Raw genomic sequence first — 20771 nt, 5'->3', positions numbered from 1 at the left:
TATTTTGTTCAAATCTAACTTCCCATGGCACAGCAATATCATAGAAATTCCAAATATTGGTTTGTTGATAAGATTCTGAGCTTTGTAAAATGGTAATATGTTTTCTACTCATATCTGTATTAATTTCTCTTTGTTGAAATCTGAAATTCCAATGGACACATTCATGCAATCATTAATAGGTACAAAAGTTCTAGTAATGTGTGATGTAATAACTTGTTACAGATAATTCATTGTGTCTGTGTTTCAGTCACTTCGGTGTCCTCTATGAATTGCCTATTTGTATCCTTTTTCTTATATTCACATTCCTTGTATATTTTACTTCCTAATACTTTGTTAAGCATACATTTTCTCTTAGACTCTTTTGCCTTTAAAACTGAGTATGATGTCTATAATGAAGTTTTTATAAAGTGAAATTAGCTTGTCTTTTAGTTGTTTTTTTGGATTTTGTTTTTCCACTTGAAGATTGAACATTGCTTTTAATGTTATCTTTTAGTGCTTTTGATCTTTTTTTTTTAAAAAATAAAAGTTTAGAACTTTATTTCACCTGGAATTTATGTATGGTGTACAGTAGGAATCTTTTTTCCCACATGGATAGCTGATTTTCCTACCTTACTTATTAGACAGTTCATCCTTTTGAAACCCAGAGATTTGAAATGCCATATTTCTAACATTTAAATTTTCCATATACACTTGGGTCTTTTAAAGTTTTTTTTTAAATCTTTCTCCCTTGGTACTCATTTATCCTCTTTTAATCTTTGTTAAGTCTAATTATAAATCTTTCATTCATTGACTGAATTAAGATTAGGAGCCGCTTCTGATGACTTGTCCTAGGAGGTTCTTAAATAGTGGAGTTTATAGATCATATCATTGATGTGATCTATTATGATATGTCATAATATTGATGAAAATATCAGATATTTAACCCCTAGCACCGTGTGGCATAACGTAGGTGGGGAATAAATTCATTTATTATAAGAGATTCTTACATACGCAATGCATACTGTAAGCAACAGAAGCTTGGGTTCGGGGTAAGGTCCTACTTTCGCTCATGGGATTGACCTGTGTATGGTTGTGAAAAGGATTGCACGGAGAATGTTTTTGTAAGTCTTTTTTATGCTGAGGATGAAAGTCCAAAGCCTGCCTAGATAGTGTGAATCCTAGATAAAGATTTTCTTACTGTGGGAGAATATGTTTGCTCACATTTCTGTTATTTCAATAGAACCAACTGTGAGAGCAGAACTGATGGAACAGGTGCCTCATATTGCATTGTTTTGTCAAGAAAACCGGCCTTCAATACCATATGCTTTTTCCAAATACTTGCTACCTATTGTGGTTAGATATCTTGCAGATCAGAATAATCAGGTAAGAGTACCATTTACGTGTTCTTAAGAGAAGTTGATGTAGCGTAATATAGCTAGCCTGAGTGGTCTCATTGGAATGTTTTTTCCTCTTTCACTTCATTATTCTGTTCTTTAGAAATGACCATTTGTCTTAGACAAGATGTGTTGAGAGTCTGACAAATCTACTAGGTCTCTTTAATGCCATTATAGGCGGTGCCTATTAACTGCACTCTCACTTGTACCCTCCTAGGTGTCCCCTGAAATACTTGTTACTTTGTGAGACATCTTTTACAGGGATGGCTTTTGTGTTCTACTTCATCTGTTATTACACAGCCTACCAAGTTCTGTCTTTGTAATAATTGAAAAACCCACAAATATTTGTTTGCAAAGTTTTCCAGTTTGGGATCCCTTTGAGATGAGAAGTCTTCAAGTTTGTAAAAATCAAGTGATAGAGTTTTGTTATATTAATTATTTACTGTGTTTATGTTGTTTTTCTCCTAGGTGAGGAAAACAAGTCAGGCAGCTTTGCTGGCTCTGCTGGAGCAGGAACTAATTGAGCGATTTGATGTAGAGACCAAAGTGTGCCCTGTCCTCATAGAGCTGACTGCCCCAGATAGCAACGATGATGTGAAAACGGAAGCTGTGGCTGTAAGTAGAATGCCAGTTTTTCATTTAGACAAAACTTGAATGATAGGAGGTGCTCATTAAATGTTAAGCTGGTTTATCTCATTTAACACACATGTATTAAAGTAGCCACAAATCTTTAAGTTTGAAATCTAATCAGGGCTAGAAAAGGACATGAAAGCTTAAGGGAAAAGTGTACTTTCACACAATAAGAAAATAATAAGTAACTGTAAGTTCATTTTTATGTCAAAATAGAAAAATAAAATGGTTATTACCAGTGCAGTTAGGAAAAAAAAAAAACCTGTGTTGAATGAAAAAACATTTGAAGCCCCTCAGTTGCTATTTAGCACTTTTCGTGGTGCTATAAGCACAGGAAATAAAAGAATAATACTTGGCTCCTGCCTTTGACAGTCTGGTCTTTGGGAGGAGGATAGTCAGGCAAGTAATTTTGTTATGATACATGATGTCAATAATGATTATTACAAGAATATATAGATTAAGTCATGCACATAAAATCAAGTATAATAGTGAGTTTCTGGAATTTTTGACATGGTTAGCTAATATTCCGATTATTTGGGAGCCATCATAATTAGAGCATGAATTAGAATGGAGTAATATGTGTTATGATTCACATCTGTGGTTCCTGGGTTCAGATAATAAGAATTCTGATAATAAATTAGAAAAGTGATAAATTCATCTGAAAATTTATTCAAATCTGTTTGGATAGTGAGAGTTCACTATTTAAACCTAAAGTAGTAGTTATATCTTCGTTGTTATCAAAAAATTGCACCAAAATTGTATAGTACTTCCAGATCATCATTAGTGGGATGAATTAGATGATGTCTCTAGTCTCTTTTCCTTGAAAAATTTCTTGAATCCATTATCTTATTTTTAGATGCTTAGTTATTAGTTAATAAAATTAGTTAATAAATTTTTTAGTAATATTTTTATTGAAGTGAAATTCATATAACATAAAATTAATCATTTTAAAGTGTGTAAGTCAGTGACATTTAGTATAATCACAGTGTTATGCAACCACCACCTCTGCCTAGTTCCGAAACATTTTTTTTTTTTTTTAATTTCAGGAATTCTTCAATAAAGGAAATCAGTTTTTGCCTTGGCATAATTGTTTATATTGATCAGAGTTTAACTTACTCTATTAGAATTTTTGATGGGATTTAAAATTGGTAAAACATTATATAATAAGACTATATCCAGCACTAGTAGTAATTTCATGAATCTTACAATTGATTTATGTTTATATTTGTCATGTTTTATATTTCCTGGCCCCCAGTTTTTCCTCTATCTTGGGAATAATTCATCTAGTAAATTTAGTTATGCTACATCAGTGATACAGTATAACTTTGGATCTTTAACTAGGGCTTGGAGATAGCTTGGAAATTCAAAAAATGGGCTGGGTATGGTGTCCCATCCCTGTAATCCTAGCACTCTGGGAGGCCAAGGTGTGAGGATCGCCTGACATCAGGGCTTCGAGACCAGTCTGAGCAAAAGCGAGATCCCGTATCTACTAAAAATAGAAAAAATTAGCCAGGTGTGGTGGCGCATGCCTGTAGTCCCAGCTACTCAGGAAGCTGAGGCAGGAGGATTGTTTGAAACCAGGAGTTTGAGGTTGTGGTCAGCTGTGATGACGCCACTGCGCTCTAGCCAGGGTGAGAGAGCAATATGCTATCTCAAAAAAAAAAAAAAAACCTAGCTTTGGGATATAGGACATAGGTAGGCATTATCTTGAGTTCTGATGATACTGGGATTTTGTTGGGGATTGTATTGGGTCTGTCGATCAATTTGGAGAGAATTGCCAGCCTAACAATCTATGAATGAGGTAGATCTCTCTATTTATTTAATTCTTTGATTTATATCATAAATATTTTATAGATTGCGGCAGAAAGATCTTGTATGTATTTTGTTAGATTTCATGTTTTTTAAAAAACACTATTGTGAATAATACTGTTTTTAAATGTTTCCAGTTTGTTGCTACTTTGTAGAAATACAATAGATTTTTGTATTCTGATACATATCCTACAACCTTCGTAAACTCACTTCTTTGTTCTTGTGGCTTCTTGTAGATTTCCTTGTGATTTTCTGTGTAGACAACCATGTCATATATGAATAGAGATAGTTTTCTTTCTGTTCAATCTGTATGCCTTTACTTCTTTTTCTTGTCATATTTGCAGTCTAGCAGTGGATATAATTGATAGATGATAACAGACGATCAGATTTCTTTCTGTGTTAACTATGGGGGGAATGTATTTAAATAATAAAGGGCTAGTTTTCAAATAAAGTTAATCCTCACTTTGCCTGGTACTGTGTTAATTGAAACACATCCATATTGAAACTGTCCTTGCTTTCCTTGGAACCGAAGCTTTGCAAAACCAAGACATGGTTCCAGCATACAAGAGCTTCAGTTAACAGTGCTTTGTAAGATGAGGACTGAGGACTGCCTCTGGATAGTCTTTTTTTAGCAATACAGTTTTGCTAAATCCAGATCCTTCTGAGGGATAATCTTTCCCTTTGTCACGGTTTATATTTTTTTTATTGAGAAAGTGCAGGGGATTTTTGTTTTAAAGTTTCCAGGCAAAATGATTAATAGGATAGAAAGCGGACAAAAATGAAATCTTAGGATTTTCTGTGCATTTATTTAGTATTTATTGGTTGATTTTATTGATAGCGGTTAATATCTAATTTTCTGTTTCCTACTTGGATAAACAAGATGAAATTAACAATTGACTATGAATGTTTTCTGTGATGTATGCAATGTAATGCCATATCACATTTTATATTTCCTTAAATTATATACTGAAAAAGCCTTAAAGATATTTCCAGTGTGTTTTTGTTCTTATTTTAGATAATGTGCAAAATGGCTCCCATGGTTGGGAAGGATATTACAGAGCGTCTTATCCTGCCTAGGTTTTGTGAGATGTGCTGTGATTGCAGAATGTTCCATGTTCGAAAGGTATTTTTTACAGTCAGTTTTTTTTTTCTATTTAAAAACACATAGTTCTAATGGTTAATGTATTGATATGTGAAATTTAAAAGGTTATTTTTTAAAAACTCTATATGTAATGTTTTGAAATGTCAATGATGCTTTTGTTGTCAGGTCTGTGCTGCCAATTTTGGAGATATTTGCAGTGTAGTTGGCCAGCAAGCTACTGAGGAAATGTTGGTAAGTATCACAGATATAAAGGAGTAAGCAATGTAGTACATAAAGTTTGAAATGCATACATTTACCCCAAAATTTTATTAACACAATCCCATGAATATAAACCAGAAAGAAAATAATAACTTTGAATTTAGAGGTTTAAATTTCGGTAATCTGGGCACTTGAATTGTGTTTTGATAAAGACAGTTTATTAAAAAATATACATATATGTCAGAACCACTGATCTTTTTTTACCTCTTCCATTTCTGTGAAGCAGGTCAGTTGATTATGCAATTGAATTTTTAATTTCATCACAACCTTCACATATTTTGGTGGCATATTAAATCTGTAGCAGGTTAGTTTTAAATAGTGTATGGGTGTATGTGGTTGATATACAAGTTTACATATTGAAAAAATTTCTGAAACTGTTATGCAAAATAATTAAGTTCAGGTACAAGCTCTTGAACAACATTTAAACTATTTGTTGGGAGTGTTTTTGCTTTTGCATAGGCAATTCGGTTACGAATTAGAGGTGATTTATTAAAAATTGCTGAGTATTAATACTAAATAGGTCTTCTACTTATTAAGAAAATCCAATGTTTAAAACTCCATGAAAGGCCAGGTGCAGTGGCTCACGCCTGTAATCCTAGCACTCTGGGAGGCCGAGGCAGGTGGATCGCTTGAGGTCAGGAGTTTGAGACCAGCCTGAGCAAGAGCGAGACCCCGTCTCTACTAAAAATAGAAAGAAATTAATCGGACAACTAAAAATATATAGAAAAAATTAGCCGGGCATGGTGGCGCATGCCTGTAGTCTCAGCTACTTGGGAGGCTGAGGCAGAAGGATCGCTTGAGCCCAGGAGTCTGAGGTTGCTGTGAGCTAGGCTGATGCCATGGCACTCTAGCCCGGGCAACAGAGCAAGACTCTGTCTCAAAAATAAATAAATAAATAAAATTCTATGAAAACAGAAAATGTGCCAGGTGTGGTGGCTCATGCCTGTAATCCCAGCAATCTGGGAGCCTGAGGCAGGAGGATCGCTCGAAGTCAGGAGTTTGAGACCAGCCTGAGCAAGAGCGAGACCCCCGTCTGTACCAAAAATAGAAAAAATTAACCAGGCAAGGTGGTGTGCACCTGTGTTCCCCAACTACTTGGGTGGCTGAGGCAGGAGGATTGCTTTGGCCCAGGAATTGGAGGTTGCAGTGAGGTATAATGATGCCACTGCACTCTACCCAGGGGGACAGAGTCTGTCTCAAAAAAAAAAAAAAGAAAAAAAATCTCTATGAAAGCAGAAAATGAAAGAGAAGTAACTGCTGGAACTACTGTCTTTGACTAACAAAACTCTTTCCTTCTTACATAGCTACCCAGATTTTTCCAGCTTTGTTCCGATAATGTATGGGGAGTCCGCAAGGCCTGTGCTGAATGCTTCATGGCGGTTTCATGTGCAACATGTCAGGAAATCCGACGGACTAAATTATCAGCACTATTTATTAATTTGATCAGTGATCCTTCACGTTGGGTAGGATTTTGTTTATTATTTTTGTAAAATAATTCATTTGAATCTATTTTAAAGTGGACATAATTTTGACTTCCTAATTTATAACTTTTAAGATATGTTATTGTTCATACATTTAGGAGTAGACTGTAGAAAGACTACTATTTTAACTGTTTTTTTTGTAACTGAACAAAATTTCTTTATAAATATAAATCTTTTTTTATTTTTTTCTATTGGCAGGATATATTACATTAATTGATTTTTAAATGCTAAACCAACCTTGCATCTTTGGAACAATTCCCACTTGATCATAGTGTGTAATTGTTTTTATATGTTGCTAGATTCAGTTTCCAGTATTTTGTTGAAGGTTTTCGTATTTATATCTTAAGTGATTTTGGTCTGTAGTTTTCTTATGATGGCTTTGCCTGGTTTTATTATCAGAGTAATGGCTTCATAAAATGAATTGGCTTCATAAAATTGAATTGGTCTCCTCTTCTGTCTTTTGAAAGAATTTGTAAAGAGTTGGTATTAATTCTCCTATATATGTTCGGGAGAATTCAGTGGTGAAGCCATCTGGGCCTGGGCTTTCTTTATGGATAGTTATTTAATTACTAATTCAGTCTGTTCACTTGTCTATTTCTTCTTGAGTCAGTTTCAGTAATTTGTGCCTTTCTAGGAATTTGCCCATTTCATCTAACTTATCAAATTAGATAAATTTACCAACAAATTAGTTGGTATATGATTATCCATAGTATTCCCATATAATCTTTTTATTTCTGTAAGGTCGGTAGTTATGCCCCTTCTTTCATTTCTGATTCAGGTAATTTGAGTCTTGTCTCTCTGTTTCTTGGCCATTCTGGTAAAGGTTTGTTAATTTTGTTGCTCTTTTTAAAGAACCAGCTTTTGGTTTCATTGACCTTTTTTTCTATTTTTCTGTTATCTATTTCATTAATTTCCATTCTAACCTTTATTGTATTCTCCCTTCTACTTGCTTTTCGTTTAGTTTGCTCTTCTTTTTCCATTGTCTTCAGGTGGAAGGTTAAGTTATTGATTTGGAGTTTTTCTTCTTTCTTTGAATTACCATCCAGGGTAACTGGCTTTCAACCCGAAGAAATTCCTTTAGTATTTCTTATAATGTGGGTCTGCTAGTAACACATTTTCAGTTTTTGTCTATGAATGTCTGTTTTGCCTTTAGTTTTGAAAGGTAGCTTTGCTGAATGTGAGATTCTTGCTTGACTGTTTTTTCTCTGAGCACTTGGAATATGTCATCCCACTGCCTTCTCAAAAGTTAAGATTGAATTGAAAGTTAATTTTATTTCTGAAATTCTTTAATATTCATTCTTTGAGTGACTTGTGGATTTTTTAGTGATTTTCAGAACCTTTGTTTAAAATCATTAGTTTGTTACTTCTTAAAGTCATTGGAACTAGTAAAAATAATAGCAGCTTAAAAATCACTTCATTTTGAGGAGTAGCTCAAAGTAGAAATGTTTTTGTAGTGTTGGAAAATTACTCAATTATATGCAGTGGGATGTGTTAGAGAGTTAAGGAACTGGGATTCTGGTCCTGATCCCACTGTAATTATAGAGTGACGTTGAGGAAATGATTGTATCAATATTTGGATTTCAGTTTCTGTTTTTGTGAACTCAAGGAAGCAGATTAATCTTTAATGGTGTGATTTGATTAACTCTTATTAGACACCCCTAGTGATGTGGTTCCTCCATGTTAAACTCTTTTCATTCTAATCTAATGACAGAATAAACTTATCTAATGATTTAAATAAGTTTTATACGGCCTTTATTAGAACAAGCTCAGAGATTTAACAATATCTGGAGAAGACTAAACTCATGCAATATAATTTAAAAAGTGACCTTTTATGCTTTTATGGAAGAATGTTTGTTGATTTATAAAGGGGAAGAAAAACCCTAAGTTCACAAGCTACTCTTTTCTCTGTCAAATGAGTTCTAACCTTTTTTTTAACCTGTTGAACCATTTTGTATATGCTTCTCCAAGTAGGTAAATACAAATAAGAGTTATGCTCTACATTTATTTGCCTTTGTAAAAATACACATATTCTATAACCGTTATTTTAAAACTTGCAAAAGGTATTGTTATGCTGTTTTTCTAGAAAAGGAATGCCAAACTTCAGAGAAAGATTTTTAAATCATAACTGAAGAATGATTCATAGTTTTTTCTCTTTTCTTCTTTTTAATCTGAATCCCATCCATGATAGGTTTATAGTTCTGAATCTGGGTTTCTATTAGAAAAGCTTGGTATTATCCTAAACATACTTTAGGCATATGGAAAATAGATTATTAAATATATATAAATGTGTGTGTGTATGTATAAAAATCCTTTTTAAAATGTTTTATTGTTGTCCCTTTTTGCTTCCTAGGTTCGCCAAGCAGCTTTTCAGTCTCTGGGACCTTTCATATCTACTTTTGCTAATCCATCTAGCTCAGGCCAGTATTTTAAAGAAGAAAGCAAAAGTTCAGAAGATACTTCAGTAGAAGACAAAAATAGGTATAATTTTAAAACTTTGTTTTCCAGTTCTGCTTGTGCACATCATTTCCACTATTTTATAATAAATATTCTTTTTGGAGAGTTTACTATTTCTCTTGAGTATAAAAATTGGTAAATATTTTTCTAGAGTTTCAATTTACATACATTTGTTAAGCATCTTTTTGGCTAGTTACATGCTGAATGAGAAGATGCGTGTAACAGGCTTAACTTGATGCCTAGCACATAGAAAACTCTAAATGGTAGATTCTATGATTTTTTGCTAAGTTTAAGAAATTATTAATATTTATCCAGTAAATCATCTGTTGATATTTAGAATATATGGGTAATTGTTACACAGTGTACAGGGTTTGGTTTTTTAAAATTCATTTTTAAGGAGTAAAACCTAAGTTAGGATTATGTTTGTTTTATTTTTCTTTCCAGTCAAATAATTTAATTGTGGATCTTGGAGTCTCTGTCTACAGAATGATGATTGTAATCTCTCAGTTGGGGGGAACCCATGTGAATGATTGGTATCAATTTAGTATGCTTATTAGCTAGTATATCAGTTTTAAGTGTATTAGTCTTGATAGGGCAACCAAATTTTTAAATAAAGCTTAAAGAGTCAACTCTGATTTTTTAAAAAAATTCTTGCATTAAAAAATTTCTATTAGATTTTAATTTTTAGCATTTATTGTAATACATACATAGGGGAAAAACTCATTCAAATCTAACTTAGTACGTGGAAATGCACACAAACTTTTACAGTTATACATTTGAAATAATTTTAGTACATGTTTTTGAAACGGTCCCTGCTATAATGCTTGAGTTACCATAGTGTCTTCTCCTTCCCTTGTCATGATGCTAATGGACATTTTCTTCTATAGGTCTTGATACTGTGATATTTGCTTTCTTGGTGTTTTGATTTGGCAATTCTTCTTTCTTCTCTGCTGCCTTGTTTTACCTTTTTGCCTGTTCTCCTACTGTCCTGCTGCATAGCCAAACAAACCCGAGGTACTGTTTTTCGTAAAGGAAGAAAAATCACTCAGCCCTGTCTTCCTAGCAAGCAAAGTCTGTCAGTTCTTTTGAAAGAACTGCTGCAAGGAGTTTGACAAAAATGATTATGGGGAGAGGGGATGTTATCTGTTCTTCATTTTTTAAGTCAGCATACTTTTTTTTTTTACTGTCTACTTAAATGTACTGAAGATTGTTACATACATTTTATTTATTTTTAAAGCTGGAAAGGGTCTAGTAAGTGAAAGTATAAATTTACAGAGAATTATATAAGAGACAGGTCAGCAAACTTTCTGTGAAAGGCCAGGTAGTAACTGTTTCTGTTCTCTATCACAGCCGCTCAGTTCTGCCTTTGCAGCGTGTGAGCAGCCATAGACATTACATGAATGAATGGGCTTGGCTGTGTTCCAGTAAAACTTAATTAACAGAAATAGTTGATGTGGCTATCAAGGCCGTGTTTGCTGACTACTGGTATATAGCATTATTAGAAGAGCTATTTAAAGGTAGTTTAATTCTTAATTCTTCTTCCATTGTAATGAGATATGTCTGTATTAATTTCTATGTAGATGCTATTTGTAGCATTGGATCGTCACTATATTATTAGACTTTATTGAATTAAGATAATGGTATGATAGAGGGAAGAGAGAATTCCTGGCTAAGGAAGGAGTCCATTAAATATTGTAAAAGGTTTTATATAGTTTGACTTCCCACCTTTATGAAGAAGTAGTCCTATATATTGTTAAATCTCAGCACCATTAGTTTGTTTGCCCTCCCTTAAGTACCATACTGGCTTTTGTTTTAAGCAGTCTTAAAACTGTTGTGTTATTTAAGATTGATGGATTATGCAAAAGTTAACTGAGCACCTACTATGAACCAGAAACTGTAGAAGGAAAGATAGAACTCGATTCCTATTGTAAAATTTCTCTCAGTTTCCTAGAATTAAGATTTCTCAAATATCTTACAAAGTAAAAGCAAGTTTTTAGCAATATATTTCCACTACTGTTTGTTTATTGTATAGTGTTTCATCTGACCCTGGAAACATTTACTGTCATTTTAATACTCTTTGAAGCATTTATTGATTATAAACATCTGACTTATATATTGGATTATCTTTTACTCTCCCTGGATCAGGCTGTTAATACTTCTTTGAAAGTACTGATAAAAGCCACTTCCAGAAGCAGGATAAACATTCAAATTGGCATTTAAAAAGTGTATAAAATAAACATTTTCTTATGTTTAGTGAAGTAATTATATTGTTCTCTGAATGCACTGTGCTCTTTTGGTTCTACCTGTTTTTTGCCCTTGCTGCTCTCTGGGAAGCGTCTTGTTTCATCCATACCCTCATTTAACAAAGTGAATGTCAGCAAGTTTGCTGTCTCGAATCACTACCTCCAGGAATCCTTTCCTGACTTTTCCAGGAAGTTCAGAGCTTTTGTCTTTGTTGTCAGTAGCACTGGAATTAGAGCACTGATTTTTAATCATATCTTTTTAATTATGTATTTGCATATATAACCCAGTAGACTCCAAACCCATCCCGTGTGGCAGTCTAGTTTTTATCTTTGTTTATACTAATACCTTCACTGTGCTTGGTACATAGTTGGCACATAATACATCTTGAATGAATTATTTTAAGGAAATATGGATTTGACCTTGAAAACCCAAAGTAACTGAACCACTTATGCTGGTTTTTGTCACTTTAGCTTAATGCTAACTATGTGAAAATAAAATTGATAGTTATTAGCACAAATTTGGAAGTATTTCATGAATGTTAAAACTTCATTTAGTTAATTCATAGCACTTGGAAGATGTATCTTGGAGAGTGTTCTTTGCTTCTGTTTCAGGATACAGTGCTTTTTTAGCCAGATGTTCTGTAAGTCATTTTCTCTGTGAAATACCTGTGCTTAATTTTCTAGGCCCATTATCTGTAGTCGGGGACTCTGAGGATATTAATTGTAAACTTCGGCACGAAAAGAAACTTAAGGTTCGCTTTAATTAGGTTCTCTTTTGTGTATTTTATTTTATTTTATTTTATTTTTATTTTTATTTTTTTGAGACAGAGTCTTGCTCTGTTTCCCAGGCTAGAGTGCCGTGGCGTCAGCCTAGCTCACAGCAACCTCAGACTCCTGGGCTCAAGCGATCCTCCTGCCTCACCCTCCCAAGTAGCTGGGACTACAGGCGTGTGCCACCATGCCCGGCTAATTTTTATATATGTATATATTTTTAGTTGTCCAGCTAATTTCTTTCTATTTTTTAGTAGAGACAGGGGTCTCGCTCTTGCTCAGGCTGGTCTCGAACTCCTGACCTTGAGCGATCCACCCGCCTCGGCCTCCCAGAGTGCTAGAATTACAGATGTGAGCCACCGCACCCAGCCTCTTTTGTGTATTTTAAATGGAAGTTTCTTAAATTTGTCAGACAGTAGATGAAGCCTTACAGGTTTTACCCATTTGCTTCTCCCTCCTTGCTGAACAATATCTTATTATTAAAATTTTTAAAATTTAGTTCGAACGATTTTAGAAAAATTACAAAAATACCACAGAGAATTCCATATATCCTTCATATATCTTTCATCTAGATTCGCCAGATGCTAACCTTTGACCATATTTATTTTATTTTATTCTTTTTTTTTTGAACTCTTTGAAAATAAGTTTTAGACATGATTTTTTTTAACCTTTCTTCTCTGTGTATTTCTTTAAAACACAGGTGTTAATGCATAACTGTAGTCCAATTACCAAAATTAGGAAATTAACATTGATACAATACTGTTATCTAATCGGTAGACTTTATTCACATTTTATCTATTAGCCTACTAATTTTCTTTATAACAAAAGGGAATAAAATGATATATTTTTTAATAAGGACAAAATGGGAAATACATAATTCCTACACATATAGAAGGTACATTTATTTTGTATAACAGCACTAGCTTCAAGAGCTTCTTTGGAGGGAAAAGGTTCTTATATAGGTTATCTATATCAATTCCTCATTTTTATGAATAAGGAATAAACGAGGAATCTTAGAAGTCCCTATGAGGCTCAGAGTTTTATATTAATGCCAGTTCTGGGTTAAGAACTTGCAGTCCAGTGTTTTCACAGTTGTAAAACAATTGTTTATATGTTCATACCATGTATTTTGTAGTTACAAGAATGGAAGAGAAACACCAGAATGTAAAATGCTATCACTGTGTCTTATGTTTTCAGATGAGTTATTTTTGTTTATCTGTATTTCTTAAAAAATCATGTTTGTGAAAATATGGTTTTGAAAATGAGCATTACAATGAGCATTACTATGTATATGGTGGCTATTTAACTGGGAGCTTACATAGGTGTTAACATCACCCTCCTTTTGCACAGTCCTATTAAGCCTCCTGTAAAATATCTTTTATGGTGTGTATTTAAAGGCACACAACATTTTAAGGGAGCACCCTTCATTTTTTCCCTGTACTCACCTTACAGATTTACATACATATTCATCCATCCTTATTTCCCTTTTATGTTCCTTAGAAAAAGGTGTCTCCTCACCTGTTTTATCTGTCTTTTTGTGTTCTCTAAGCCAGTATTCTTTCTTCTCTGAAAACCATTGCTTTATCAGTTATTCTATCTGTCTTTGCAGTTCTTTCATCTCTTCTAACCTCTTTTCCTCAGGCTAAATCTATGCTTGTCTTGTACTCTGGTTTCTCTTCAGATGGTATGAATCTTTCACCTTTTACTAAAGATTCCCAGGGAGAGGAACAATTCTGAGTCTTACCCCAATTTTTTGAGGCCTCGCATCTGCAGGAAAAAAAAAAGAAAAAAATATGTTCATCTTTACCAACTTTCATACAAGAAAAATGCCTTCATTCTTCTTTGTTCTATGTGATTGTCACATTTTTCTTTATTAATATTTCTTGCCCAGCACACATTTCAGCTCTACAAATCTTTCTGAGCTGATGACCTCTCAGTTTCCATTTCTCCTGTTTGACCAAGTCCTCATAGATGTCACCATATAGAATCCAACATAGATACCCTAACTCACCCTGTGTGAACCTGAACCCATTAGCTTTCTCATTAAACTCTTCTTGCATTTTTCACTTTTAGTGGGTGCTGCCAGCATCCATTCAATTGCCCTAGCCAGAAATCTGCAAATCTTCCTACATTCCTCCCTGTTTCTCACCTCCGTGATGTAGTAAGTGAAAATGTCCTATTGATTTTGTCCCCATTTCAGTGTGTTTACTTCTTCTGTAGCCCCAAAGACACTGCCTTCATCAGAACATCATCTCTCACCTTCACATCTGAAATTCCTGCCTTCTCTCTTACCTCCCACTCATTTTCTACACTGCTTCCAGAATGGTTATTAAAAAACAGCAGATCTAATAATACTGTTTCCTTAATTCCTACGTGATTTCCTGTAGCCTGGGGTAAATTCCAGAGGTATGCAGGTGTGGATTACCGTGTTTCCTGCGACGTCTTTCATCCTTGCCACCACCGTTCCCTTCTCTTAGCTGCAATAAACTCATTGCTGCTTTCTGAAGGCAGCATACCTCTCTGGCACTCTTGCCTTGGCGTGTGCTATTTCTCCATTGGTTGCTTTTTCTTCCCCTTCGCCTCGTAAACATTTACTGGTTCTAAATATAACCTGTCATTTCCTCTAAAGCCTTTTAATCTCCACTCTCCTCTCTACCTCCCGTGTTCCTTGTGCATACAGGTGTACTTACCACTCTGCCTGGCAGTGATTTGCTCATGTATTTGTTTTTCCTATTTGCTTCTAATTGTAATCTCAAGAGCAAGATCCACATCTCATTCACATTTGAACCCTCAATACTGACTCATTTCTTGGCTCTTAGTAGGTGCTCAATAAATGCTTGTTAAATTTAATTGAGTCAGGTAAAATATAGGAGATAAACAATAAAACGTATTGTAGTGCTTTAGTTTAGATAATACAGTAATCAGTGGACTTGAATTAGGAACTTGTACCCTCTGTCTTTACCACTTTAGCCATGACTTCATTTTGGGAAAACCTTTGGGAGTAGAGATGATTATTGTGGAAGAAATGAAGATAATCTTTTATTTACACTTAAGCAGATTTTAGTATGTTTGTGAGCTAGTGAATAAGTATCTTTCCTTCTATTGTGTAAAGTTTTTTCTTTTTGTCTTTTTTTTAAATGTAAGCAAATAGCTTTAATTCTCAGGTTTTCAATATGTCTTTAGAGCAGAGTGGCATTACAAATCATCCTAAAAATCAAATAATTTAAAAATTGTATATACCTTAAAATGCATTGTAGGAATTTCTTTTCCTACTATTTTTCTTTAGTTAATTGTTACTGAAATTAGCACAGTATTTTAGAATCCCAGAATTCTTAAATATGGTTTTGAAAATAAGCATTACAATGAGCATTACTATGTATATGGTGGCTATTTAACTGGGAGCTTACATAGGTGTTAACATCACCCTCCTTTTGCACAGTCCTGTTAAGCCTCCTGTAAAATATCTTTTATGGTGTGTATTTAAAGGCACACAATGTTCTCCAACTAATATATATTGCTTGAATATCTAGGCTTATGCTTAACAGGTGTTTATATCTCTGAACACAGAACAACTGATGGAAAAGAAGCATTAATAAATAACTATGCATAGACTGCTCAGTTCGTATGGACAATCTGTAATTTTTAATGTTTAACTGGTTTAAATGCTGTATGTAATATCTCTTCATTGATTTTTTTTTCAGTAATTATTTTTATACTTTCATGTTTTTCCTCCCCCAAATGAAACAATAAAAGGATCAGAGATCAAGAAGTCCCAGAGGATGTACAAATCATGCCAGAGGATGTTCCTTCGGATCTCAGTGTTAGTAATTCCAGTGTCAAACTGGAAAACACAGTGGAAGATAATGCTGCTGAAACATCTAGGAAATCTCCAGGTGTAGACAGCTCTTTACTTTGTACTTTGTCCTCAGAATCTCAGCAGGAAGCAGCTAGTAATGAGAATGATAAAAAACCTGGAAACTACAAATCTACATTACGCCCGGAAGTTGGCACCAATTCACAAGATTCAGCTCTCTTAGATCAGGAATTGTACAACTCCTTCCATTTCTGGAGGACTCCTCTTCCTGAAATAGATCTAGATATAGAGCTTGAACAGGACTCTGGGAAAACACTCAGCCCGGAGGGACCAGAGAAAACGTCTGAAATCCCCATGCCAGCTTCTCCAAACATCACGATGGCTACCAGAAAGGAACTTGAAGAAATGATAGAAAATCTAGAGCCCCACATTGATGATCCAGATGTTAAAGGTATGGAAAAATCAATCAAGTTCTTTATTCTAAAATTGATAAAAATGTTACTTTCTGGCTTTGAAAATTTTTTGTTTTATAAAAATTGCCTTCTTTTGAAAATTTATTATGACCACCATGATGCATTCTTAAATCTTCTTGATAAATATGATTAATCTGATTTTTAGGAAATTTCATTTAAGATAGGCTTATCATTCCTTCCTGTAGTATATACAGATTTGTTAATTTACAAATCACTCTTAGAAATTTTCAGTTATTCAAACAATGTTTTATAATTTTGAATCTTGAGCCCTGCCTTAACTATTTTGCTCATTGTCTCATTAGTTTTTTTTTATAAAATAGCAGTGGTTACAATGTTGTTTTTTAAGGAAAGACTATAGTCTATTAACAGTGAACAAAGATCTCTATTTTTCTGTGCAATGTGATGTTTTAAGAGCTATAGACCTGCAAAAAAAGAAAAAAAAAAGAGCTATCGACTTTTACAAGAGTTTAAGTTTGTTTTTCAGTTTTGACTTTTTTCCATTGGTGACGCTTATTTCACCTAGATTCCTTCATTATTAACAACAGTCCTAATGGTTTTCTATCTTAAAATGAAATGTTACCTATTAGTAAATGGAGTCTATGTTCTAAGTAAATCAGTTGTTCTGCCTGCTGGAGGTTAGGAAGTAGTTTACAGTCAGTGGGGCAGACTCTGATGAAGAGGTTATCTTTTACTCCTTTGAACACTATGGCCTTCCTGATAATTCTTCATAACCATTCAGTGAAATACGAAATATTATTTAAAACAATTTTTTTTGAAAAAATCCCATAACTACAAGTCTTCAGATCTTACATCACTTTAGATTTTGTTTTTTCCATGTTAGTTCCAAAGCTAAAATTTCTGAACTATCTGTTCAATGTTGGGAAGTATTTGTTTTTTAAAGCAGTTAAGTGATATTTTCAGTATCCTTCTAAAATATAAACCTTGTTATGTTTAAACTTTGAAAGTTGTGTCCATGTGATTCAGTTAGCAGTTGTCTTTATTTGGCTTTAATTTATTATGATTTTTAGAGCTTTCCTATTATAATTTTATACCTGGGGTAAAATTTAAACGATCTGATTAAAGCCTAGTTTTATGTCCTTGATTCTCGAAAGTTATTTTAATTTAACTGACATGATCAGTGTCTTTTTTTTTAACCTTTTTTTAATTGGGGTATAATTTGTTTCAGTAAAATTTAACTTTTGAATGGATGCTTCTGTGAAATTTGACAAACACAGTCAAGTAACAACCACAGTAGTCAAGATACGGAATAGTTCCACCATCCCAGAAGTCCCTCATGCCCATCTCTAGTCAGTTCCCCATCTCTAGTCAGTTCTGCTTCTGTCCCTAGCCGTTAGCGAGCACTGGGCTCCCTGTCACTTTGCCTTTTCCAGGATGCCACATAAATATAATCAAGCAGGGTGTAGTCTTTTTGAGTCTGACTTGTCCCCTAGCAAAATTTACCTTGTTGCATGTATCAGTAGTTTGTTCCTTTTATTTTCTGAAACAAGGGCAAGAACAGAGGGCCAAATATTGTCAATAGAATACCCTATTTTTAAATAAATCTTTCATAATAGATTATTATTTTTTATGAAAACCTCACCGCTCTCCTTTCTTTGCTTCACTCCTTGTTTTTTTCCTCCTGTCATTGATACCTCCCTTGAACCAGTTTTCCATGTTTTATGACAACTTGATGATAGAGCAAGTGCTCAGGTTTTTTGTTTTTTGTTTGTTTCAACGAATTAAAATCTTCACCAAAATCTTGCATTACAGTCTCCCTCTATCCTTCTACGTCCACCCCCTAGGTGAGGAGAATTGAATCACAGAGAATTACACCTAAAAGTAAGGACGTTCACAGCAAGGACAGTCAACTCTTGATGAGTGTTAATGCCTCTATAACTTTAAACTATATTTAAATGTTTTATCATTATTTATCAACTTAAGTTTATTTAGTTCATCAGACTTGAATAACTGGTATTTTATTTTATTAATTTTTATGAAAAAAAGATTGCCAGCTAGGCTTTTAAGCCTATTCTCGGGGCTGTCATTGTACAGTACCTACTAGTTCTCTGACACATAGTAGGTGCTTAAATATTAATTGAAATACTGAGTGAACTGCTTTAAAATTTTCTTTCAACAGCTAAGCAAAAAGTAATATACATAATTAGCTTTTTAAAAAGCCTACATGTTACATACATACAAGCTTCACAGTATGACTTTCTGTTTCAGAAGATGGCTAATACTGTTGGTACTGTAAATTTATAAGCTACAATTGAGAGATTTCAATACAAATACAGGCATACCTTGGAGATAATGCTGGTCCAGTTCCAGACCACTGCAGTAAAGCAAATATTGCAAAAAAGCAAGTCACATGAATTTTTTTGTTTCCCAGTACATATAAAATTTGTACTATCCTGTAGCCTATTGAGTGTGCAATAGCTTTATGTCTAGAAACACAATGTACTTTACCTTAATTAAAAAATACTTTATTGCTAAAAACTGCTAAGGATCATTAGCCTTCAGCAAGTTGTCATCCTTTTGCTGGTGGAGGGTCTTTCGTCAATGTTGATGGCTGCTCACTGATGAAGGTGGTAGTTGCTGAAGGTTGGAGTAGCTGTGGCAGTTTCTAAAAATAAGACAATGATGAAGTTTGCTGCTTTGATTGACTCTTCCTTTCACAAAAGAGTTGTTTATAGCATGCAATGCTGTTTGATAGCATTTTGCCCACAGTAGAACTTCTTTCAAAAATAGAGTCAGTCTTCTCAGACCTTGCCACTGCTTTATCAACCGAGCTGATATAATATTCTAAGTCTTTGCTGTCATTTCAACAATGTTTGCAGCATCTTTCCCAGGAGTAGATTTCATCTTAAGAAACTGGTTGGGCATGGTCGCTCACACCTGTAATCCCAGCATTTTGGGAGGACGAGGTAGGAGGAGGATCACTTGAGGCCAGGAGTTCAAGACTAGCCTGGACGACTTAGCAAAAACCTGATCTCCACAAAAAATTTTTAAAAAATTAACCGGGCCTGGTGGCTCGTGCCTGTAGTCCCAGCTACTTGGGAGGCTGAGGCAGGAGGATCACTTGAGCCCAGGAGTTCGAGGTTACAATGAGCCACTGCACTCCAGCCTGGGTGACAGATCAAGACCTTATCTCTTAAAAAAAAAGGAAGAAAAAGAAAAGAAAAAAGATACGACTTTCTTGCTCATCGATTCACATTTGATCATGAGATTGCAGCAGTTCAGTCCCATCTTCAGGCCCCACTTCTAATTCTAGTTCTCTTGCTGTTTCCACCACATCTGCAGTTACTTCCTCCACTGAAGTCATGAACCCCTCAAAGTCATCCATGAGAACTGGAGTCAACTTCTTCCAAACTCCTGTTAATACTGATATTTTGACCTCCTCCCATGAATCACAAATGTTCTTAATGGCACCTAGAATGGCGACCCCTTTCCAGAAGGCTTTCAATGTACTTTGTCGAGATCCATCAGGGAAATCACTCAATATGGCAGGTATAGCCTAATGAAATGTATTTCTGAAATAATAAGACTTGAGAGATGAAATGACTCCTTGATCCACGGACTGCAGAATGTATGTTATGTTACCAAGCATGAAAACAACATTCATCTTGTACATTCCCATCAGAGCCCTTGGGTGACCAGGTACACTGTAAATGAGCAGTAATATTTTGAAAGGAATCCTTTTTTCTGAGCAGTCGGTCTCAACAGTGGGCTTGAAATATTCAGTAAATCATGCTGTAAACAGATGTGCTATCACCTAGGCTTTGTTATTCCATTTCTAGACCACAGAGAGTAGATTTAGCATCATTCTTGAGGGGGCCCTAGGATTTTTGGAATGAGATGAACATTGGCTTTAACTTAATGTCACCAGTGGCATTAGCCCCTAACAAGAGAGTCAGCCTGTCCTTTGAAGTCAGGTTTTGACTTCACCTCTCAAGCTAGGAAAGTCCCAGATAGCATCTTCTTCCAATATAAGGCTGTTTTATCTACACTGATAATCTTTTGTTTAGTGTAGCCTCTTTCATCAGTGATCCTAGCTAGATCTTCTGGATAACTTCCTGCAGCTTCTCCATCAGCACTGGCTGCTTCACCTTGCACTTCTGTGTTATGGAGAGGGCTTTTTGCCTTAAACCTTGTGAGCCAAACTCTGGTAGCTTCAAAGTTCTTCTGCAGTGCTTCCCTACCTCTCTCAGCCTTTATTAAATTAAAGGTAGTTAAGGCCTTGCTCTGGATTAGGATTTGGCTTAAAGGAATGTTGTGGCTGGTTTGATCTATGCCGATCACTCAGACTTTCTCTACGTCAGCAGTAAGGTTGTTTCCCTTTCTTATCATTTGTGTCTTCACTGGA

The 20771-nt window shown here is 34.6% G+C and overlaps 1 protein-coding gene across 1 annotated transcript in view; it reads left to right on the top strand.

Annotated features, from left to right (window-relative positions):
* PPP4R1 (protein phosphatase 4, regulatory subunit 1) overlaps positions 1-20771 on the top strand; it is a 65049-nt gene that overhangs the window by 28624 nt on the left and 15654 nt on the right. The window contains exons 4-10 of the mRNA XM_012648374.1: positions 1220-1362; positions 1842-1988; positions 4828-4935; positions 5080-5145; positions 6477-6635; positions 9004-9131; positions 15875-16386. Of these exons, the coding sequence (XP_012503828.1) occupies positions 1220-1362; positions 1842-1988; positions 4828-4935; positions 5080-5145; positions 6477-6635; positions 9004-9131; positions 15875-16386 (1263 nt within the window). The remainder of the gene's footprint in view (positions 1-1219; positions 1363-1841; positions 1989-4827; positions 4936-5079; positions 5146-6476; positions 6636-9003; positions 9132-15874; positions 16387-20771) is intronic.

The sequence above is a fragment of the Propithecus coquereli genome, unplaced genomic scaffold (assembly GCF_000956105.1).
Source record: "Propithecus coquereli isolate 6110/MARCELLA unplaced genomic scaffold, Pcoq_1.0 Scaffold283, whole genome shotgun sequence".
NCBI classification, from domain to species: domain Eukaryota; kingdom Metazoa; phylum Chordata; class Mammalia; order Primates; family Indriidae; genus Propithecus; species Propithecus coquereli.
This window is presented reverse-complemented; position numbering and strand designations above follow the sequence as displayed.